At 36.9% G+C, this 25073-nt stretch overlaps 1 protein-coding gene across 1 annotated transcript; it reads left to right on the top strand.

Moving 5' to 3' along the window:
• The first annotated feature begins 703 nt into the window (after positions 1-703).
• LOC139736926 (sialate O-acetylesterase-like) lies at positions 704-12552 on the top strand. The gene is made up of 10 exons (XM_071647601.1): positions 704-884; positions 2427-2573; positions 3834-4018; positions 5223-5361; positions 6839-7052; positions 7461-7618; positions 8447-8580; positions 9982-10139; positions 10818-11010; positions 12104-12552. The coding sequence occupies exons 1-10, from the start codon at positions 770-772 to the stop codon at positions 12404-12406; spliced, it is 1746 nt and encodes a 581-aa protein (XP_071503702.1). The 5' UTR covers positions 704-769; the 3' UTR covers positions 12407-12552.
• The last annotated feature ends 12521 nt before the right edge of the window (positions 12553-25073 follow it).

Raw genomic sequence — 25073 nt, forward strand, 5'->3', positions numbered from 1 at the left:
GAATCCATTACAACATGTAAATTTGCGGTAACGTATCTGATTGGTGATCAAAAATCATATATGATGCTCTATTTCAATTCATTTGTACTCAATGAATGGCCATCATTTAGACTCTAGAATGTTCCACTTTTTGTTTCGTATTTGACCGGTTTTGAAGTTACCGAAAACACATCTTTGAATGTATTACTTTGTGGTTGATTTTTCGGTTTTACTCACATGGAATTGAACACTTAATCTGAGAATGGCCCTGAAACAGAAATGCAGTCAGTTAGCAGCAGCTGCTGCAACTCACCTGATGAAACATGGCACATCAGCATCGACAACAACACAACCAGGAGAAGAACTGTTTTAGTCGCCATGGATGGTTAATTTACTGCTTCTTCACCCTTTGACTTTTGTTGACCTCTCTCCTCTTCCTGTCGCAGTGTCGTTCGCGTTCTTTTCTACAGATCTACAGGTTGTCACCTGATGTATTGTCACGTGATCTTTATGTTGTCTTTTTTGTTACTAGTATGTACGGCGAGTCACGAGACCTCATTGGTCTCCACTACACTGCAACAACTTCTCCAGTATGCTGTATGCATGCTGCGGGGCGCCGGGCGTGCTACGCACGGCGTTTCACAGCTCAGCCCAATCGGCTCGCTCCAGTTCGCCTACACACTTCACACAAGCTGGGACAGAACACCTGACAAGGCAACAAATAGGCCTTCTTTTTCAGCGTTTCACATTCTCCCTTTTAGTCTCAATTCGTTTATGACTCGTAATAACCATGCTCTTTTCAACATATTCATCAACATGTATTTGTTTAGTAGTTTTCCTGACTTTAACAACATCATGGACATCTGCCGCACGAAGAATGGCAAGCTCAGGAGCAGCGCAACAGGGTAAATTTAAATTAATCTGTTCTGTAAAGTGCATGAATACGAAATAAGAATAAAAAATATAAAAATATAAAAAAAATTAAATACATGAATGAAATTTCTACTGACTGAACAACTTGCAATATCTATCTCTTATAGGAATTAAGGTAGTGACATTTCATCCCCATCAGCTGTTAAGTATTCTACTAGTGTATATCTTTGAAATAAGGAGATAGATCGAGTAGACTAGTACTAGACCTAGTCTAGTCTAGTAGTAGTAGCACTAACCACTAGTACTGTAGATCTATAAAATTATTATTCACATTTGGCTCTCGATCGAGCAAAATCTTGGGAGAATTTGGGGCACATAGCCTTTATATAGTATACTCTAGGAATGAAAATTTTGAGGATTGAGACTGAGAGTTTAATATATTATATCAGTCCGGGAAACCCGCTCATGAGGACCGCTCCGGACCGCCCCCACGCCTCATGAGGCCCCCTATTCACTTCTATTCATCTCACATCTGACGTATGATTGTCGCAACTTTGCACGGTGATTTTTTGTTACACACACATGTCCACTATCCATGATGAAAAGAAGAAAAAATCCTATCTGTTTTTTTTTTCAAAAATCGAGTTTTAATCAACCGATGCAGAGCGCCCATCAAAACACCCGTGTCCCGAGGCCCCCCCCCCCCCCCCCCCCCCCCCCGGGCCTCGTGAGGCGTGGGGGCGGTTCTCATGAGGCGTGGGGGCGGTTCTCATGAGGCGTGGGGGCGGTCCTCATGAGGCGGGGCAGTCCTCGTACGCGGGAGCGGTCCTCATGAGCGGGTTTCCCGGACTGATACAGTCTGCTGATAGAGTAGTAAATTAACTTTATTATACTTATACTTGCATGATCATGATGATAGAGAAGGGGTAAATAGCTCATTTGTTTTTTTTTCTTTCAGACAAGAGACTTTCATGTGATATGTACTGTGGTTGCAGTGATTTCCTCATTTTATGGATGTCAAATGATATAATGAAGAAAACTACGTTTAAAATAGACCTAAATTTATATATGATTCACAATACGACACACGTCTCCTGTTGCAGTGCAGTGAAAGTGACAGTGGTGATTCAAGTAGCTGTCATGGGATGTCGCAATCTGTGCTGACCCTGAATTAAGTTTGCAGTTAACTTTCTATCTTACTGTTCCCCATGTTTTGACAGTTACATCTTCTGTTGTAATTTAATAATAAAGATATAGCCGTGAAATTGTTCAGAAAGTATCAGACAAGCAAAAGAGATAAAGAGATTGTATTAAATGGAATGTAAACACTGTTCAACTACTCAAGGTTACAATTTAGCAGAACACATTGAGATGTTGTTGGTTGTAAACTTTAGCAGTGTAATATCTAGTCAATAGTAGTCATTAAAATTACTCTTTACAGAAAGGATGCTGCTATCATTAAGCTTAATGCTTTGAAAACTGCTATTGATGTTACTGAATCTTTGGTGGATGAAATTAACGTCCCATCCAGAATTTGTGTCATACTTATTGGACTGTTTAACTTTCTTTTGCAGATACATTTCGTCTGGCCACATACTACTCTGACCACATGGTTCTGCAGAGGGCCCCAGACAGTGCTGTCATTTGGGGCTTCGCTAAACCAGCCACCAACATAACTCTGATATTCAAGGAAATGAAATACACAGCGATTGCTGAAGTTGGTGAGTATATCCCAAGGTATAGGTATTTTAATCAATCAAAGTCTGGTTGTGCAACGTATCTCAAAGCCAACAAAGATAAAGGGGACAAATTTCAGGCTAAAATTCCAGAGGTAAAGATGGCAGAGCCCACATGAAATTGTTACTTGTAGTATTTTCACTTCTACTTCAGTTTTCACTGCAGTGTAGTGACATGTTTGCCTCAAACCTTTCATTCTTACCTATGACATATTCTACTGCACCAAATCATTTGTTATGGGTTATACATGCACTGTACATCCATCAGTTCTGTGAGATATCGGTCTCAGTTTTGATGTTCATGCAGGATCGAATCATAAATCATGGTTTACAGTAATCAAACTTTATATTAAAGGAGGGATGGGCTTATTGTTACATGAGTCTGATGTTTCAAAGTCAAATGAGCTCGTTTATGTGGTAGATCTTTCAGATAGTGAGGTCTGGATTAGCCTAAGTAGGGGATCACTAGATAGTATTTTTTTTTTTTTGGTAGTTTAATGATCAGTGTTTTGTTCAGAGCATTAAAGGACAAGTTCACCTTCATAGACATGTGGGTTGAGTGAATGCAGCAATAATAGTAGAAGACATCAGGGAGAGTTTGAGGAATATGGGACAATCCATTCAAAAGTTGTGAGTTTTTGAAGTTTTTGCTCATTCACGGCTGGATGAAAAGACTACCAGGTACTATAGCTTGTGATTTCACATGTCTACAACGATATAAAGAAGAATAAAGAAGAATAAAGAAAAATCAACATATTTTCATTTTTCTCGCATGACCAAAGAACACCCGACTTCTCTCTTTCAGAAGGCAGGGGGGAATAATATTACCCTTAACATACGTCAGTAACAAGTCGAAGAAATGTGCACTTTACTATTAAAAAAGTAAAGTTTTGTGAAATTCTCTTTTTATTTTCCTTATTACGTACGCATGTGACATCAAACACTGTAGTAGTCTTCTCATCCAGCAATGACTGTGCAGATACTTAAAAAATTCATAACTTTTGAATGGATTGTCCCATTTTCCTTAAACTTTTACTGATGTGTTCTACTAATATTGCTGCATTCTCTCAATCCTTATGTAAAGATGGACTTGTCCTTTAATGCTCAAAAAGAAGTACACATTGCAAGGAAAAATGAAATGCTGTGAGCTGAAAGGGAACAATGTGGATTGTACTCTTCATACCTAGAGTTTTTTCTACCTACAAATGCAGTTTTCTCTTCTTTTTTTTCTCAAATTTGTGATAGTTTCCTACTCCTCAGAGGGTGTGTGGAAAGTGACCCTTGAACCACAGCCCCCAAGTGGACCCTTCACCATCAAAATCACCGCAGACAATGGAGGGGTGGTGGAGGTCGTTGAACTCCAGGACATTCTGTTTGGGGATGTGTGGGTGTGCAGTGGCCAGAGCAACATGGCGTTTGATGTCAAAGCTGTGAGTAGACCAAACCCCCTTCAATCAGCATCTTGCCAGTCAGTATCTAAAATAGCAATAATAGCAACTCCAAGTCTGTCCAGCCTAAACTGTAAAACCAGACACATTCGTTGAATGAAACTTTCACGAGTTGGAGCCAATAGTCCTTTTTCGTGGCATGAAACTTTCACAAATTGGCAAATGGCATTCAATGCAATGTGTAGACAAAAACTTTCATGTGTACTTTACTTTTATGAATCTTGGCACTTCATGAAATTTGCAAAACTTTTGTGCATGCAAAAATTTCTGGTTTCAGAGTATATCATCCTGTGCAACGATACTTATATTTGTTTTAAACTGGTGAAAGAAAGCCATCAATGTCATATGACAATACAAAATCAGTACCATCACCCACCCAATATTTTCAAGCGAGCAGATTAATGGTAACTATAATGTTTACATATATATGTCTACAGTACTTAGCGCAATATTTCTATGCACTGGCACAAAGTTATGAAATGGAAATACTAACAATGATTTAGCACAGGAGCAAAGCAAAGGAGAGAAGAAGGAAAAAAAAAACTGATTAGAAAAAGTTATTCAGATACTCTTTGTACATGCTTTAGGCTTAAATGCGTTGTTTGTGTTTGATTGAAATTTCATTGCTCAAGAAACAAATTCATAATAATGATAATTGAAGTTCATATTATTTTAGCCACTTCAACAACCTATTATGTAAAACCAACATTTATTAAGCTTCACCTTTTAAGAGGAAAAGGTAGGCCCTCCTGGATTTATGAATGAAGAAATTGTTTGATGAGGGTCGTATTGTTTATCTGGCTGTGATTTGCTCCATTGCATGCACGCCGAGAGCCCGGCACACTTCGCATGTAAAACGCTTGTGTTTGCAGTGTGTAAGGTTATGCGATAGCGTAAAGCGCTCAGTGAGCACTCTGATCTCGTGATCTCAGATTCCCTCTTGTTTCTGAATTGATAAAACATCAAATGATGAGGATCTGTTTTAGGCGTTATATAAAACAAATAATAAATGTTTTTCATTTGTGCAATGCACAGAATATTTAATTCGGTGATAGATGAAATCTTTGATCCATTCAACGAGGCTGCGCCTTGTTGAATGGATCATTTCACTTTTCACCTCATGAAATATTCTGTCCATATTGCACTCATGAACATTCATTATGGGTATATTGTTAAAACATTGCAGGCCTTCAATAGCAGTGAAGCTCTTGAGCAGTCCTACCAGTACACCAACATCAGGCTGCTAGCTATCACTGAAGTGATGTCCACCACGCCCCTCTATGACCTCACCAGCATCTACGAGCCCTGGTCCCTGCCCACTCCAGGTGAGACATGTCAAGGCTTGCTGTAACTATACACAGCCCTGTCGCTGTACACAATGCAACAGGACTATACCAGTTGGGATCCAAAACTCAAAGCGACGCACGTCAATCACGTTGGGTTTTGATTCATGACATCATTTTTGTCACCTCAGATGCATTCCCAGGCCCGGGGGGGCACATATCCCCACCTCCAATATAACTTTGTTATTGTTTGATGTATCATTGTCATATTTGGCACATGGGTAGAGCAACTCATACTCTACGTGACCGAACATTTGATTTTTTTTTTCAAGGTCACCCATAGAGGACACTATTCACCAAAATATAAAGAAATATATTGGAAATATGCTAAAAACATGATTTTTCTGTATAATTTCTTTAACCCCGGTATGTATGTCTTATTATAGATCAGCCATTTTCATATTTGCCACAAGTGATGTCCAAGTCGAATTTCATTATTTGTTATGGTTGAAATTTATCAAGGTCACCGCATATGGGGCGCTATTCATAACAACATTAAAAATACATTATGAGACATGTGATGTATTGTTTGGGATAGGTACATGTATAGTCACTCATCACATGTCATATTTCCATAATATTGGAATTTCAAATTTGCAGATCAATAATATGATAGACAGATGATATTACAGGCATAACTTCAGTGAAGGAATCAGAATGACGCAAAATAGAAGGGCAATCTTTGGAAAATACTGTTGTTTTCTATTAATTATATCTATTGTTTTATGTTTTAGGAGATAAAAGAGTATCAGCCATTATGACAAACGGGTTGGAATAAACAATACTCGAAATTATTTCTTACCTAAAGAGTAATTTCAATAAAATCGTAAAATGTATGCGCCTTCAGCACTCTACAGAGTGGATTTGGTGCAAAATATGTATTGTCATTATTTCAAAATTTCACACTGTAAACTGGTAATGATGTTGATCAACAAAATTCCAACCATTAGTATATTACTTTATTTTTACTTTTCTATATTTTTAACTGCAAATTCCACACACTTGAAAATTCAAGGCTTCTGCCTCTTTTTTTTTTGTAAGGTATTTGCTAACTGCTTATCGTATTCTTGTAAGCTATGATTCAAGTACAGCAGAATTTGATAAAATTTGAGATGTATGTGAGTTTAGACGGGAGCAAAAATGGTGTGCATCCCTTGTGGTATGTCTTTGTGTAGAAATAATACACATGCAATTTGTGGTGGGAATTCTTTATATCAATTATTTTTTTTTCTGGCCGACTCCCAAAGTCGGGGTACGTGCACCTTATGCACAAGTGTGCTGTGTACACAGAACTTCACTGTAACAGTTAAAGTCACTGGTAAGTAACCGCATGGTGCAATAAAACTTGAGAAAGCCAAAAACAGGACAGTGTGTACACTGTTTGTCGGTAGATTAGCATTTGTGGAAACTTCAAATTTTTTTGTATTAAATCTCTCTTCTTTGCCCTCATCACACTCAGCTACTCTCGGTGCAGACAATGCAGCATTTCAGCTTTACTTCTCAGCTGTGTGCTGGTTCTTTGGCCGCGACCTCTTCGATCACCTGCAATACCCCATCGGTCTGATCTCGGTAAACTGGGGAGGGACTCCCATCGAATCTTGGTCGTCACCGCGGGTGCTGAAGCAGTGTAATATGACAGCACCATTGAGCTCTGAATCTACTTACAAACAAAGGTAAGTAATTGTTTGTGATTTTGTGTGTTTTTTTCTCAGCTTTTTAAACATTGTATGGCAAATATTTCATCACAAAGTGCCATAAACATATCTTTTCATGTCATAACAAAACATTACACTGTACCTGAATCATCAGAAAGTGTAGTAGTTTTGTGATCAACTTGTATATGATACATTGTATATTTCTATATGAATATCGGCAAAGCCATACTTGGCTCTTCATCCTACATGCAGTCGAGGAGCCATTGCACTCACTCAACCCTTTTTGTGCTCTGGTTGCTGATTGGTACAGAAAACCCCATAGCACTGTGCACACTGTCCAAAGTCCCTGGCACAGAAAGGGTTCATACAGTAGGAGTGTTACATGAATTTCTCATTCTCTCTCTTTTCCTCTCTTTTTATGCCTAGGTCTTCTCATCCAATGAGGTTGAATGAAACAAAATTTGAAAAAAGGACCACGGGTAAGCCTTTTATCTATGACGGACCTAAGGCGCACTACATCCTGTGGAATGCTATGATCCACCCACTCCTCAACATGTCCATCAAGGGAGCCATCTGGTATCAAGGTCAGTGATGCAGTCATGCTGTTTCCATAGCAACGATAGAGAAGATGTCAGGCGAATGATGAGATGATGTTAGAAAATCATCTACACTGCAGAAAAAGATGTTGGACTTCATGATAGGAGTGCATACAAATATAAATGTACAATTTTTAGCTCACCTGAGCCAGAGGCTGGAACAAGCTATTGCAATCACTCATTGTCCATCGCCTGTCATCTCTCATTTATCATCTGTCACCTGTGCTCCTTCGGGCTTAGATTTTCTACATTTTCATCTTCTTGAGAACCCCTTGACAGATTTTCACCAAACTTGGCAGGTAGCATCCCTAGGGAATGGGATCTCAATTTGTTCAAATGGCATGGTAAAATTTTCACCAAACTTGGCAGGTATTGTAGCTGGAGTATAGAAAACATATTTGTACTTTTTTTTTTTAAATTGCATAGTCAAATTTACAGTGCACTTGGCATGTATTTTTACTTGTGTGATAGAATATTTTGTATGTACAAGTATATGCCATTCCCCCCTCCGTGGGCCCTCAAAGCTGCCTCTAACTCCCAAGTTTGCTATGTTCTCAAGTAATAATCTGCAAGAATGCATGGAAGGTGAACTTGTGATACTCTCGTGAGCGTGGACATAGTCAATGGGCTCCTGTCCTCAAATGTAAAAAAAAAAAAGTATCGATAAACACAGGAAACCTGAAAGGAAGAGGAAAATAATAACAGAAGAGATGTTTGACATTTTTGCAATCATTCAGACAAGTAAACTATGTATTGTCTTTGAATGTACATGGTAGGATGTATGTTACTGTAATTGTTTTCTCGCTTCATGTCCAGGTGAAGATAATGCTGTTGCTGACCCATCGACTTACAACTGTCTCTTTCCGGCCATGATCAACGACTGGCGTGAGCAGTGGTACATCGGCACTGGTCAACACATGAGTAACCAGTTTCCTTTTGGATTTGTCCAGGTATGGCCAGCTTTCATCTCCTGTCCAATAATCCACTCTCATACTGTGGTAATATATTGTATTAATTATGATAAAGAAATAAAAAAATGTCAATGGAGCCCTTGCGCAAGCACTCTTGGGATTTTGTCGAGAGAATGAGACATTGAAATGCGTTTGAAGTTTTTAGGCTTTAACCCTATTCCAACTGGGGGGAGGGGGGGTCAAATTGACCCCCCCTCGACATTTCGCGCCACGATTCCGCAACGCGCAAAGATTTTTGCCGCGTCGTTTCATGACTTTTTTCATTGAAGTCTCCCGCATATTTTGAGACCAAATTCACGACGTCCGGCTACACCGTTCTGAAGTAACGTAATGTTTTGCATATGCATGTCGACCCAAAAACCGCTCAAATTCATGATATCGTGTGCAAATCCAATGCAAATTGTGTTTTTTTTTTTGTTAAATTGATATAAATTAGATTATTTCAACTTTTAACCATTGAAATTAATCAATTCTAATGTAGATAAGCTTGACAAAGTGCCTGCAACAAATTTTGGCAAAAAACAATAGAAAACAAAAGGTCGAAAAACAATGAAATACATAAGAAATTAACAAAACAATAAAAACAAAAGAAAATGATTTCGATTGTGCTATTTTTTTCAAGAAAATTGTTTGATGTGTCTTGAGAAACTCTGACACAAAAATTTAGCAACCCTTCAGTCTTTTTAATGGAGTAGGTGAAAATATGATTTCATGCATAAATTTGCATAATTAATTTACTAAAAATAGAAAATCAAAATTTTTCTATTGTATGACCATGTAATCTTGTAGTTAACATCTGAGTCTATGTTCAGGCCAAATTTTGCGGCAATCGCGCGATCGGCGGCCGAGATCTGAAGGTGGGGGTCAAATTGACCCCCCCAGTAAAAACTTGGTCTCAAATAGCCCAGTTAGAATAGGGTTAATGACAAAACATGACAGAATTTGAATGTGATATGGCTGTGCAAACTTTTTTATACTAACATGTATACTCATGCTTGTGCCTGTCAATGTAAAGTACACTGATTCTGAAGGAATTAAATTATATTAACAGAGAAAGAGGATTCTACTTTTCTTCTTTATATCTGACTCATTAGAATGGGGAAAAAACAGGACTGAGGCTATCTATACTGCTCTCACTTGCCTTGTTTTAGTATACATTATTTTTGTTCCTGGGTCAAGAATGTGATAATCTTGCTATATATACCAAAATCATCTAGGCATTCATTTTTTAATCATCTGATATTGTGGTCAGCCTCTAAAAGGGATTGATTTTTCGTTGAGGAGTGTCCTGATCCTAATTCTAGTCATCCGACCAATCTGTAGTGGGCACCAATCAGGGCAGTACCCGTGATGTTGTCATGTGTGTGATCCATCTCACAGCTGTGCAATTCAGAGTACCCCGAACCAGGCAACGCCAACTTCACGTCCCTGCGTTGGCACCAGACGGCAGACTACGGCTACGTGCCCAATCCCACAATGCCCGGTGTTTTCATGGCTGTTGCCATCGATCTTCCCGATGTCAAATCTCCCCACGGACCGTAAGCCAAAATTTCTTCTGTTTCGTTGAAATTGTCTCTTGCTTCTGCAACTAGTCCTGTTGCCAGTGCTTGTATACTGTAAAGCGAGGAATGTCCATGTGGATTTAAATTTCGCGCATTTTGCAAGAGCCAAGATTCGCGAAATTAAAATGCACATGAAAGTTCTTGTCCACACTATACCCATTGAATGTTAGAGGCAACTCGCGAAAATTTCGTGCCACAAAAAATGGCCGTCAGCTCCAATTCCGCGAAAATTCCATGCCGCGAAAATATTGTGTTTTACAGTATATACTATTACTTCAGATGGTAGTGATGATAATGATAATAAGAGCAATCCGTGCTGGTTTGTTGGTACCACACCCTGGAGCTTACAGCGTATTGGTAAGCCTAGCCACTGCAAAATTCTTTATAGACTTACACTGAAATCTCATTTTTCTCCTGCTTTTCAATACCCATATGAATGAAGAAGCTTAACTCTGCCCTTTTGTTTCATGAGGGAATGTGTTGATGTGTTTTTCTTGATATTGATTAAATACAGTACATGATGGAAATTTATTGCAATTAGATCAAAGATGTCGAGGAGGAGGAAGAAATCAGCTTCCTGCTCCTTTTTACTGTGCCAACTTACAACTGGCATCAAGTCATCATTCCATGTTATGATATTTCCCTCTCTCACAGAGTTCATCCCCGAGACAAGCAGGATGTTTCAGCCCGACTCGTGCTTGGTGCGCGTGATGTAGCCTACAATGAGTCCTACGTCACTTTCCAGGGACCCTTCCCCAGCTCCGTTGTTGGGATGACCAACCAGATCCAGATCCAGTTTAACTCAGGAAAGGTCCAGCTGGACTTGATCAACAATGAAGGATTTGATGTAAGAATTCTGAAGCATGAGTGAAGTAGTTCTTAGTTATTTAGTTATTTATTTATCAGTACTATCATTTCTTTTTTATAGAATCAGCATGCCATGAGATAATTGGGACTAGATGAAGTTGACTTTGATTTTCAAAGTGTATCCGTGACATTATTCTAATCCTTGTGATATTCATCATGTAGAATGGTGTATTAGAAATGGCCAATGATATTTGCATAGAAACAATGAAATGTTTATTATGAAGTGAAGTCTTTTCATGACTTGTCATGCTGCTAAAGTTCACATTCATGTGTACACATATGGAAACATATACACATCATGAGGTTGTCATGACAGTAATTCACAAGACACACGTGATATTATTCCAAAGTACAGTGCACTCCTGTTATGACAAATGGTTATAAAAAATTCTTGTTATTTCAAAGCAAAAATTCAGGTCCCAAAGTTATCATAAATGTATCTTTTATACGTGACTGTTCAGCTATGGCAAAATTTCAATATAATGAAAGAAACACTGCTGGTCCTGAGGACTTCTTTATAGCGGGAGTCCCTTGCACTTACCTTTAATAGGTAAGTACTGGGGAACAGGGGAACAAATTTGAAGAGATTTGCTCCCCAGGGAGTGGAGAGTGAGCACTCTCAGTGCTGGCAGGAAATAATGTATCCAGAGACCAGTGTAATAATAATGTGTATGCGCTTTGAGCACTCTACAGAGTTGATTTAGCGCAATATAAATTCATATTATTATTATTTTTATTATTATTGTTGTTGTTGTTGTTGTTATTATTATCATCATTATCATCATCATCATTATCATTATTATTGTTGTTATTATTATTATTATTATTATCATTATTATTATTATTATTGTTATTATTATTATTTTTGTTATTATTATTATTATTTTTTTTAATTATTATTAATTTATAGAAACAAGTATGTGATGGGTTTGAAATGGTTCATGTCAACAGTAGGTCCTACACCCCCAAAATAATGACATTTTGTTTTCATTACCTTTCTTTCTATCAAATGGTAGTAAATACCAAAGAGGTAATCAATTATTCAAAGGTTCAATATGTGTCTTCATTCATAGGTTTGCTGTGCACAGACTGTAACAGATTGTCCCATTCAGGGGAATATGTCCTGGACTCCTACCAACATCACCGACTCATTCCAGAACTCCACCATCAACATTAAGGACCCCTGTTTGTTCGGACAGGGCGTCGCCGTGCGGTACATCTGGCGGGACCTCCCCTGCCAGTTCAAGAAGTGCCCCCTCTACGACAGCATGACCAAACTTCCCGTGCCCCCATTCTTTTTGCCCGTGTCATCGAGGTCATCGAAGCAGGGGCCGGGGGGTGAAAAGATATGTGGCAAGAAAGTTTTGACAGTGTAAGGCTTCCACTGCGGCCAGTCACAGCACTAAATCTGAAGAGATTACTGTATACGCCATATATTTTGCGAGTCTAAATATTTCGCAAATCGGGAATTCCTGACAATTTCGCGAGTGGTTAAATTCGTGATCGTGGAGTCCTGTACTGAACGGAGAAGTGTACACGCGTACATCACATTAACATCGGGGATCAGAGTCAATATTTTTGCGAATAGCACCTGACTCACAAAATTAACAAAAATAAAAACCTCACGAAATATTCAGCGTATACAGTACTTTAGAATATTTCATACAATACTTAAGTTTTTTTTTGGGGGGGGGGGGGGATTGTTTGTGTATCTTTGAGATCTCAGCTAAATGATTGATTCTTAATTTTTAATGGAAAATCGTCTTTCATCTAGGTTATGTATTCTAGGTCAGACATCATTTTGAGTGTCAGATATGCTTATAACCTTGTTTGACCCTGCCCTCTTGTATATGAAGTACAGCTTTACGTGGCTGGTGCAATGTGATCAAAGCCCGTGTCATGAATCAAAGTGTACTCAGAAATATACATGGCATAATCATGTTGTATACCACCACTGGTGAATTGCCAATTTAGACCTTAAATTGCAGAAATGAAGTAGCACTTCAAGAGCCTTTTGACACAGGAGGAACCCCCCATTTTTTTTTTCTCAGTCTAACCTACACTTCCTCAGTTGAGTACCTTATAAGTTGGTGTTCTGTAGTGTAATTATGTAGGTGTTGAGTGCTTTCTTAAATTACATGGTATGCTTTATTATGGTCCGTTTGAGCAGGACTTGTAGTACAGGTAGGTAATAAGTCATTCATTTTTGTTTGGTTGATTTTTGCCTAAAACTCTTATTGTCTTCTGTTGCACAAATCTCTAGTCTAGTGGGGGATCTTGTAGTTGTCTGCTAGTCTTGATATTTCCTTTTGCAAGTTAAAAAAAAAAATCATAATTTTCCTGAACATTATCCAGATGCACTTATCCCTTCTGCAGGATCATGTACATGGAGTTGTCTATAAGTTTGTACATTTCATAGTACAACTTGAGAAAATCATTTTGACCCCCCCCCCCCATGTAAGTCAGCTGTCACTGTGTGTACTAAGTGTAAACGTTTCTTGTACTTTGGTTATGTGTATGGAATTACGATGAAGGGATGCAGCAGTTGCCGTTAAGTGAAAGTGATGTTAACACCGTGTCAACTTCTTATATCTCTGCTTTACAAAGTATCAAGGGAATGGCATTCATGTTTATTCTTATGTTTTGCACTTGTCTTTCCGTAACTCGATATGATATGTCTGAAGATCCTGTTAGCCTGTACTTTGCATGCTTGCCCTATATTTGAAATATGTATCCCATACAAGTAACAAAGCCTTGCACGCATTTATTAAGACAAAGCAGGCTCAAGATCTACAAGCTCTTCAAAATTTGGTCTTGTGGTTTTAGGCCTCTTGAAGAAAATCACATTTGTATGCACTTAAGATTTGTGATCATCGCATTTGTCATTCCATCATGCAACCGAGAACAAGGAACAAAACATGGATCACAATAGCCGGATTTACACATACAAAATAGCAGGATGACGATCGCGCTCCATATCTCGAGATTTTTTGCAACCGTTCACACGCTCCAAATTAGCGGGATGGCGATCGCGCTCGGAATCTCACGTTTTTTTGCAACTGCTCACACATACAGAATTATCCCGCTAATTGCCGATCGAGATAACAGCAAAGCCTGCAAATTGAGTCACACAGCGCCCTTCTCTATCACTGCCTGCACGCGCTTCTCTTTGCCCATTTTTTTTTTGCACGTCAGTGATGTGGTTCGCGCGCTGTTGTTGTGGTGCGCCAAAGAGGTTAAGGACCTCTTCACAGAGGCCTCGCTGTTGTGATGTGCGCATTGTGTGATGGGATATAAAAACTCAAGATTCTAAACCACTGTTCACACGTACCGGCGCGGGGCAAATTATCCTGCTAATTGAGGAATTAGCGCAAGATTTCTTGGGATTAGCATCGTGATGCTTATCGCGCTAATGTTTGAGTTTTTTCTGTCCACACGTGCATAAAACTCGAGATACCGATTGCGATGCAAATCTCAAGATTTGTATCCCGCTAATTGGTGTACGTGTGAATCCCCCTATTAGTCGGCAGGAGCTAAGAAGGTGAAGTTTTTTCCACTTGTTTAACCCTTTCTGTGCCAGGGACTTTGGACAGTGTGTATAATCCTCTGGGGTTTTCCATGCCAGTTAGCACTTAAAGAACACAAAGGGTTATCACCGTAATTGGTCCAGCCTAGTAAGAGACAAATCAAGTTTATCCAAAGGAAGTGATCCAACTATCAATGGCAGTGTAGTTACTAAGTTTGGCAATTATTTGATGAAAAACTATGATATGAGGTTCATATTTACTGAAATACATTGAAGCAAGAGCAGAAATGGCAGTGACAACTCATTTTGATATAAAGATTGTCTTTCAAATCCTTAATTTTTGATATACTGTATGCATGTTATATTTCATGGTGTGTTTATTTTGACAATTTCATGAGTCGACTGATATTCACAAGTTAACCACTAGTCATGTTATTGCTTTTCTTCTACTGTATTAGCTCTTATTTTCGCCAGGACTTAAATTTTGCGAATGTCATGATTCATTGTTGGTTTGCCATGTGCCTTGGTAGTAGTGCACTTGCGATAGCCTCGATGTCCATTAATATCTGTGTGTGAAAATAACAACTTATACAGTGATGCAGGTGCATTGTGTGTCGCCTCTGAGATGGAAAGTTGCTAACTTTTCTGTCAAAAAGTGATAACACTTCTTTCTTTTCCCATCAATGCAGTTCTCAATCACATAGTCAACTTCTTGTTGCAATTGTTGCACATGTCCTAATTTGCCAAATGTTTTACTCGCAAAAATACATGGCATACACAGTAGGCCTATATCTGTGTCAAACAAACGTGTACACAAAAAATGTGTAATTTCTTACGTCTTTGTTTAGTACTTGTATGCTCACAGAGAGTCAAAACTGCTGCAGTGAGATATATGCCATCATTGTTTCCATTTTTAATGTATTGTGAAATATTGGTGATGATTGCCTTTTGGAGGGAAATGGATTCTAGGTGGATTATTCAAAAGTGGTCTGTGGGAAGATCTCACAGACAAAGGAATACTGTAGTTAGGAATAACAATGACTTCAATATTTTGATATGAACAGTTTGATCGCAAAACATGTTGCCATGGTAACTCCATTCTTGTAAAACTACAATATTTCCAATTAGATCTCAGAAAAAAAAACAAAGAAAATGATAAGAAGATATGGGGTAGTTTTGATAATAACTTCAAAGATATTCCTTTTTATGCAACAAGTGAAATATCAGTGAAAAGATTTTATTTTACTCTATCTGATGATAGATTTGCCTTTAGAATATTTGAAAATGGCACTCAACCTGTTTTTCGATTAAACTCTTCATATATTCCTTATCTGTTTTACATTGCAAGAGGTACTTAATACCAGTATGTGATATTGTACGTTTTACATCTTTTTCAGGCCAGAGTATTAAAAAAAAAAGAAAAAAAAAGAAAAAAAAAAAGAGGCAAGAAGAGAACACTTTCTAGATTGGAAAATTAGTTTTCTATGCACTTACCTTAGCATATACAATGTACGTATATTGGCCTTAGAGTTCCTCCTGCTGTATTTGTGATGTTAGAATTTTAACTAAAAAATGCACCCATCTTGTCTGACTGCAATATCCGTGTACACCTTGTGTACCTTCTTGTGCAAGCTGGCCATATTGACTGGACCACAGTATATAAACATGATCAGCAGAATAAATTCATTACACATGCTAGGAATGTTTCAGAAGCAATTCTAGTGTTGTTGTTGTGTAAGTTTGTACACGTGTAAATTCTTCTGGTGATCCAAAATCTGGTGATCTGAGATATTGCATGCTCATTTCAAAGTATGTGTATGATGTCATCGATTTCCAAATGTGAGCTGAAATGGAAATCAGTCAATATCTGTTATTTCCAAAATTGTCAGCTGACATTTTATGTACCAGTAATTTGTTAACATTCACATGCAATCTGTAATTCAATTATTGAAGTGTTGTTTGTTTTAGTTGATTTTATGATTTGTAAGACTTCAAGCTTAAGTTCAGTTATGTTCGAACATGCACCTAAAATTATGCTGTATTTGAAATAGTGGCAATGCCTTCTCATTGTTGCTCTACATTGTATGTGTCGTAATTTGTTTACCGTTATCTCATTCTTCATATAGCATTTTATTCATCTCATGCATACACACCTGTATTGCCAGTACTTCTTTATAGAGTTAAACCTGAAATAAATAAATTGATTTATATTAGTGATTTGCAATTTGCAAAATCATCGTAAAGAAATGTTTCTGTGTCCACTTGTGGTGAGTGCTATTTTGGAAATTTGATAAACAACTATGCAAACTATACTGTTACATGACGTGTGTATCTGCCCTTCTTTTTAACTTGAGTTTTACACTGGTTTACAGCTGTACTTAGTTGTAACCCTTCAACCTCTGCAGTAATTTGCTGCAAAGACAACACTGCATTTTACCACATGTTGTTTATTGTAGAAGGATTTGATAAAACTTCTTAAAGTCTTTGCTGAATGAAAAAGAAAAGTCTATTACAATTTGCCAGACTGATATTTCAAAATTTAAATTTTGTAAATGATTACTATTAAGGGATCAGTTATACAAATGAATCAGTTTAGAGGTTTTGAGGGTTCTGCAACTGATGTAAATGATGTCTTATAGCATGCACATACACTGTAAAAGCCAAGAATGATGAAAATTATCATAAAACAGATACAGTACTTAGCAAACCACAATTTTTTTCACATGATGGCTTAAAGGTATAATTTACCATTTGCAGATGAAACAAAAAACTAACATTAGTGCTTTAAAATAGTTCTAAAATGTGAGTTAGGGATAGGAACAACCACTGTAAAAATTTGATTCCGTATCATCGATGTTAAGAATCTTTAAATACACAGAATATGAACAATAGTTATAAAAAGAATGCTTCCAGACTAAACCGTATACAGTTACGGTTTATTGAGAAAAATGCTGATATCTCCTCATATTTTAGGCTTTATTGCAAAAATTTTATATGGTAAGATGTTTTGTGATACAACAGACCTACACGTATGCATCAAATGTGATATCTTGAACATTTTTGAAATCACTGCTCCCAAAGGTAAACTGGACCTTTAATACTTATTTAGTGGTTGGCATCATCCACAAATTGTCTATTTGAATAAGGCAAACATCTTGAGCTCTGTGCATGACAGTGACATTTTACAATGAATATAGCACCATCTGATATGGTAATGAGTTCAGTGATAATTTTAACAGGGATTCAAGGATATACAGGGCATATCAAAAAAAAAAGTTATACTTTTGAAAGAATTTGTGTAAATTACATTTCAAAATATATGGAAGATTTTTTTTCATATTTATGGATGCCCAATAGTCTCATTTATCAAGTGCAATCAACAAAACAAATTTTTGTTCACGCTTGGCTGAACACTGACGCTCTTTGTCCAGAGTGTGAAAAAGGGACTTGCGCCAAATTGAAAGAAGATGGAAAATTCAGCCAGCAGTCGAGATAAGTGGTCTCATTCAAACAAATTGGTCTTTTGCTCACAGTTTTGATTATGATATGATAGGAATTTTCTGGCAATTTTCTGTCACGTTTGAAATTATTCCATTGTGTTATGGAAGGTTGATTAACAACATCAAAATCTTTTAAGCACAGTTATCACAAATCATGCGCAGACATATCGAACCCACATGCCAGTCACTCAGTCAAGAAGAGAAGAATGAAATTAATGCATCCTCAGATCATTCATTCAATCAATCTATCAATCAATTAATCCAATCAATCAATCCAATCAATTAATCTAGTCAATAAAGCAAGCAAGCAATCAATCATTCATTCAATCAATTAATCAATCAATCAATCAATCAATCAATCAATCATTCATTTAATCAGTCAATCACATATGCATGTTTAAAGTGGCAGATCGACATAGGGAATATCACCTTCCCCCCCCCCCCTTGTTTTTTTGGTTTTTTTATAGGTATTTTGTTTATCCGGCCACTGCTCTCTTCCTTTGTTGTTTCCACCACCAGCCCCTTTACTCATGTATTGATGGGTTGATTGATTGATTGATTGATTGATTGATTCATTGATTCATTGATTGATTCATTGATTGATTAACTACTTGGTCAATCAATTGATTGATTAATGGGATGAATGATTAGAATGTTGATTAATTTGGTAAAACAACACGTCAATGAATAACTGGCATATGGTATTGATGTGTCCGTGTATTGTGAAAACTGTGCTTTAAAAATCTTACACACTTAAGTATTTACACACTCTAATTCTCACCAATTAATTTAGAAATGAAATCATTAGAATTACGATAAAGCTGACAAATAAAACTCAGACTATCATAACATAATCAAAGCTTCAAGCAAAAGAGCAATTTGTTTGAATGGGAGCACTTATTTGGACTGCTTACTGAATCTTCCATATCTTCTTTCAATTTGGCGCAAGTCCTTTTTCACACTCTTGACAAAGAGCGTCAGTGTTCAGCCAAGCGTGAACAAAAATTTGTCTTGTTGATTGCACTTGATAGATGAGACTATTGGGCATCCATATAAAACATGAAAAAATCTTCCATATATTTTGAAATGTAATTTACACAATTTTTTCAAAAGTGTAACTTTTTTTATACGCCCTGTAGATCATAGCATGAGCAAATGATACAGATGGACTTCTCTGTTTTGTTGGTTTTTTTTTTCAGTTGTAGATGATAAAAATGACGGAAATAGAGCAGAGAGCCCTACACTGTAATGTGCACTACCAATTCAAGTGGGATATAAAAAGAAAATATGTATTTTCACAAATTTCTGGGTGGGCTGCAGAACATGTTATAATTTGTTTGAATTTGCATTATTCATCTTCTTTTGAAGGAAGCACCCCTGCCACCCCCCCCCCTTGTCCTACACTTTACACTTTGCCTTTCAATTAAAAAAAAAAATAATGATAAATATTAATAAATAGTTTAGTGTCTCTGTAATCCATGTTCATCCATGTCAGAGATATTTGGGATTTATATGTGTTTTTGTTTATTTTGTCTCTCAAATCTCGATAGAATGTTAGAATGTTGTGTGCAATATCTTTATATATATATATATATATATATATATATATATATATATATATACATTATATATATATCATGGCCGGCGGAACCGTGGGGGCCGTGGGGGCTCGGGCCCCCCACACTTTTTGTGCACCACACAAAGGAATATATAAGGCAGGGCTCGACACTAACGGTGGCCCGGTGGCCCGGGGCCACAAAAATTGAAAGTCGGGCCACCAAATTTCAAAAAAGGGCAAATTTGGTGGCCCGTCTCGGGCCACCAAAATTTTTTGAAAAGTATGTCAATAAATTCGTAACTTTTTGCGCCGGAAATTAGCAGTTCAATTTGTTTAAAGGATGGATGAAAAGGACTGAATGAGTGCCTGAGAGTGAGTGTTGCAAGTTTGTTGAGTAGATATGTCCAACTTCTAATTCTTACTATCATAAAACTTAAATATTTGACTCATTTAAAAAAAAAGGACTTTTATTGTTTGTTGTGTTTTTTCGGGCCACCAAATTTTTCTCTCGGGCCACCAAAAAATTTGAAATTTAGGATTTTGGGGGCTCCATCGGGCCACCAAACAAAAAAGTTAGTGTCGAGCCATGTATAAGGTGTCATCACTTTGGGCCCCCACACTTTTTTTAACCTGGAAGTACGTAAGTGGCACTAAATAGAAATAGATACAGATCTTGAAGGGTGAGCGCGGTAAGGTTATGTTTTTCCACTGAGGACCTTTTTTTTTTTTTGTCAGCTTAAAAAACCCGGAAATGGGAGGGGAGAGATGAGCTGAGGACCTTTTTATATATGTATATATATATATATATATATATATATATATATATATATATATAAATATATATATATATATATATATATATATACATACATATATAGTTTAGATGCAGTTATGTTGTTTTTTATGTTCATATCATTAAACTATAAATTTTTTTGGAGTATGTGACAGAATTCCAATGAACAGTTTAATTTGACAGCAATATATCATTTTATCATCAAGGTGCATGTGAAAACAGTCTCCAGAGTTAACCTCAGATTTAATTGGGATTATATATTGCTAATTTCATGTAAAAGATCAGCCTACAAGAGCGCAACATCAGTAACAAATCTGCTGTAGCGTAAAGTACCGAAAAACTAGTGAATCTCTAAAAATAGAATGAACTTTGATATCTTATGATGTCACTCTATCCGTCAAACAATGGTCGTGCAGCACTGTTTCTTTCCCGTAAAAGTACTGCACGCATTCTCATAATCACGGCAGTAGTCATATGACATTACACCTACACGGTAATAGTAAGTTTGTGCAACCACGTCCGTAACGAGCGATAGCGCGCTCCGTCCGCTCGCCAGTTTCTATGGTTGGCTCATTGGACATAAAGTAGGTTTTAGTGAATTGGCTTGGAGGATCAAGCTCTCGTACTACAGAGAGAAAAAAATAATAATATAAAAACGACTGTATTTGCCTGGAGAGGCGCTGCCTGTGAAAAGCGTCGCAGCATATTTTATCCGTCTTTGTTATAGGTCAGTTTTGGGACCATATGTTTACAGACTGTCACTTTAATGTCATACTGTGTCTTTTTAAACACCACGGGTTAAAATTTGGAATTTCATAACTGCCTTACTTTCTGTCTTTCAAAACTTAGTTATTTAATTTCACTTAATTAAAATCAATAACGCGAAATAAGGAGCATTAAGGGTGAAAATAAAAAGGTTCAGTCACTGTCCACAGATGATAATAGAATCGAATACTGAATGATAATTGTATATGCTTGGTACAATGAATATTTCAGAGCATGTTAGGTATTTTGAAGTACCCAAGTTTCTGTCTGAACATCATATCGAGATAAAGTATAGGCCCAACTACGAGTGTTGATCTCATCAGCTCTATATATCTCCCTCAGCATCTGGCAAAGTGACCGTTTTCTCTTTATTTCATGCATTCTTCGTTTCAGAGTCCACTTTACACAATTTCAATGAACTATCCTCAAATAGTATTGCTATGACTGGGAAACACAAAACACTTTCGGGTTACAGTTATAATTTCTTGCTAATCTATTAGTGTCACATGACAGGCATTCCATTTATCGAAGGACTGACACAATATCAGCTTATGTTTTCTGTTAAATAAATGGGAAAAAGAAACAATGATACATGGCAGAAACTATCGTGACGATGGCCATGATGATGAAGATGATGAACAACATTCATATAGTGCCATTTATCTGTAGAGAACTCAAAGGTGCCCAGCTCTCGTGAAAGAATGAATATGATAATAACCACAAATGTAAATTAAACAAGGCGATCAGGTAATCGACTCTCAACTTCCCATTGGTTTGTTTGCAAAGATACTGCTTGAAGGTTACAGATATACAATAGATTTCAGGGACAGATCCAGGAATTCCGCAAAGGGGAGGCCCCTTTACAAAATTAAAGGTGATTGCATGCACCACCCCATTTTTTCTTTTTATTTCTTTTGTTTTAACCAAAATAAAGAGGGGATGCACACCCCGTGCGCCCCCTCTGGATCCGCCATTCATTTATTGATATGCAAGATAAAAATTAATGTTCCTTTGAATTCAAGTTACTCTCTAAAAAAAATCGAGTGAAAATATTCACTCTTAAAAGAGTGAATACAAAAAAGTGAATTTAGAGTGAAATTGGAGTGAATTTTGAGTGAAAATATTCATTTTCATTCATTTTGGAGTGACCTCAGGGATCACACCAAAATCTTCGGAACCGTGGGGGCCGTGGGGGCTCGGGCCCCCACACTTTTCGTGCACCACACAAAGGAATATATAAGGTGTCATCACTTTGGGCCCCCACACTTTTTTTAACCTGGAAATACGTAAGTGGCACTAAATAGAAATAGATACAGATCTTGAAGGGTGAGCGCGGTAAGGTTATGTTTTTCCACTGAGGACCTTTTTTTTTTTTTTTTTTGTCAGCTTAAAAAACCCGGAAATGGGAGGGGAGAGATGAGCTGAGGACCTTTTTATATATGTGTATATATATATATATATATATACATACATACATACATATATAGTTTAGATGCAGTTATGTTGTTTTTTATGTTCATATCATTAAACTACTCTAAAAAAAATCGAGTGAAAATATTCACTCTCAAAGGAGTGAATACAAAAAAGAGTGAATTTAGAGTGAAATTGGAGTGAATTTTGAGTGAAAATGAACTTTTTCACTCAAAATTCACTCTAAATTCACTCTTTTTTGTATTCACTCCTTTAAGAGTGAATATTTTCACTCGATTTTTTTTAGAGAGTATTTTTTGGAGTATGTGACAGAATTCCAATGAACAGTTTAATTTGACAGCAATATATCATTTTATCATCAAGGTGCATGTGAAAACAGTCTCCAGAGTTAACCTCAGATTTAATTGGGATTATATACTGCTAATTTCATGTAAAAGATCAACCTACCAGAGCGCAACATCAGTAACAAATCTGCTGTAGCGTAAAGTACCGAAAAACTAGTGAATCTCTAAAAATAGAATGAACTTTGATATCTTATGATGTCACTCTATCCGTCAAACAATGGTCGTGCAGCACTGTTTCTTTCCCGTAAAAGTACCGCACGCATTCTCATAATCACGGCAGTAGTCATATGACATTACACGTACACGGTAATAGTAAGTTTGTGCAACCACGTCCGTAACGAGCGATAGCGCGCTCCGTCCGCTCGCCAGTTTCTATGGTTGGCTCATTGGACATAAAGTAGGTTTTAGTGAATTGGCTTGGAGGATCAAGCTCTCGTACTACAGAGAGAAAAAAATAATAATATAAAAACGACTGCATTTGCCTGGAGAGGCGCTGCCTGTGAAAAGCGTCGCAGCATATTTTATCCGTCTTTGTTATAGGTCAGTTTTGGGACCATATGTTTACAGACTGTCACTTTAATGTCATACTGTGTTTTTTTAAACACCACAGGTTAAAATTTGAATCCTCTAGATCCGCCATTCATTTATTGATATGCAAGATAAAAATTAATGTTCCTTTGAATTCAAGTTACTCTCTAAAAAAAAATCGAGTGAAAATATTCACTCTTAAAAGAGTGAATACAAAAAAGTGAATTTAGAGTGAAATTGGAGTGAATTTTGAGTGAAAATATTCATTTTCATCAAAAAATTTCACCAAAATCTTCGAGTGATCCCTGAGGTCACTCCAAAATGAGTGAAAATGAACACTCCAATTTCACTCTAAATTCACTCTTTTTTGTATTCACTCTTTTAAGAGTGAATATTTTCACTCGATTTTTTTTTTAGAGAGTAGAAGGTAGAAAAGGGAATATATTATAAAGGAAAAAGATGAATTCAGACAAATGGAAGACCTGTGATGCTACAACAGTATCAGCTTGTTTCAAATTGCATAAAGCGACTGCAACTAATAGTGAGGATCTATGCTCCTGGAAAATGTATGAAATGTTGAAATCCATAAATTCCTTGTTTGTTTGTTTTTACTTCTATAGTTCTATTTTACTTCAAGGGAAAATATAGTAGGCCCTATTGGTTGAGATGAGGAAAGGACTCAGTTTTAAACTTTTTGAGAAATACTTAAAAACCACTTTATCAATGCTATAGAGCAAACAATTCTACAAGGAAATCAAAGTTTATTTGATGAAAAGCACTTTTGAAATGGCTGAGATGTCCAAAGACAAAGTAAAACAAAGTGATATCAATAAAAGGTGGGTCCCACTTTTACTAAAACCGTCAGTATTAAGTGCTATATAAGTGTTATTTACTAGGACCTTTTGTCATTATTATTATCACTGATATTAGGATCACCTTGTTTTGTTTTTTTGTTTGTTTTTTATTGTTCCATATTCCACATTTCAACAAATACATAAAACATAAACATCACAATACAAAAGCCTGGATGAATTGTCAAGTACAGCTTATAAGACAATAAAACATGTGAAATATGAGGAATCTACATAGAAGCATTGCTTGTAGGGTGTAGATTCCCAGATGCGGATGTGAGATTATTTCTTACTTGGTTATGTAATTAAAGGAATGACAATTTGTGAATTGGAGAAATATAAACGCCAAAAAGTAAAAAGAAAAAGAAAAAAACAAAGAAAACAATGTCCGCGGCACAGACTTCTTGAGAGTTGCGTGATCACCCGAGCGAGGTGCAAGTCAGATGCAGTGTACAATAGCAGAGATACCAAATGTGTACAAAGGAAGTTCAGGAGATAATACAGAAATCACGAGCGAGGCACATGTTACATATTCGATAATGTCAGTAATGTGAAGTATGAACAGAGAATATCGAGGAGGATTGAAGAATAGCTATAGATATGAATTCAGAAAAACTAGTTTAAGTTTATGTTTAAATGAATAAAGAGACTGAGATTGGATTATTTCTCTATCCAACTCATTCCAAAATTTAGGTCCTGTAGTGGTTACTGTTTGGGATATCTCATCAATTTCAAAACTATTCCTGT

The sequence above is a fragment of the Diadema antillarum genome, unplaced genomic scaffold, assembly GCF_040938485.1.
Source record: "Diadema antillarum isolate AM-2024a unplaced genomic scaffold, OU_Dant_1.0 scf00000028, whole genome shotgun sequence".
NCBI lineage: Eukaryota > Metazoa > Echinodermata > Echinoidea > Diadematoida > Diadematidae > Diadema > Diadema antillarum.

Coding starts and splice junctions, on each gene's coding strand:
- LOC139736926 (XM_071647601.1), top strand. CDS start 770: ATGCTCTTTTCAACATATTCATCAACATGTATTTGTTTAGTAGTTTTC. Junction 4,019..5,222: donor TGGCGTTTGATGTCAAAGCT/GTGAGTAGACCA, acceptor AAAACATTGCAG/GCCTTCAATAGCAGTGAAGC. Junction 7,619..8,446: donor GGGAGCCATCTGGTATCAAG/GTCAGTGATGCA, acceptor CTTCATGTCCAG/GTGAAGATAATGCTGTTGCT.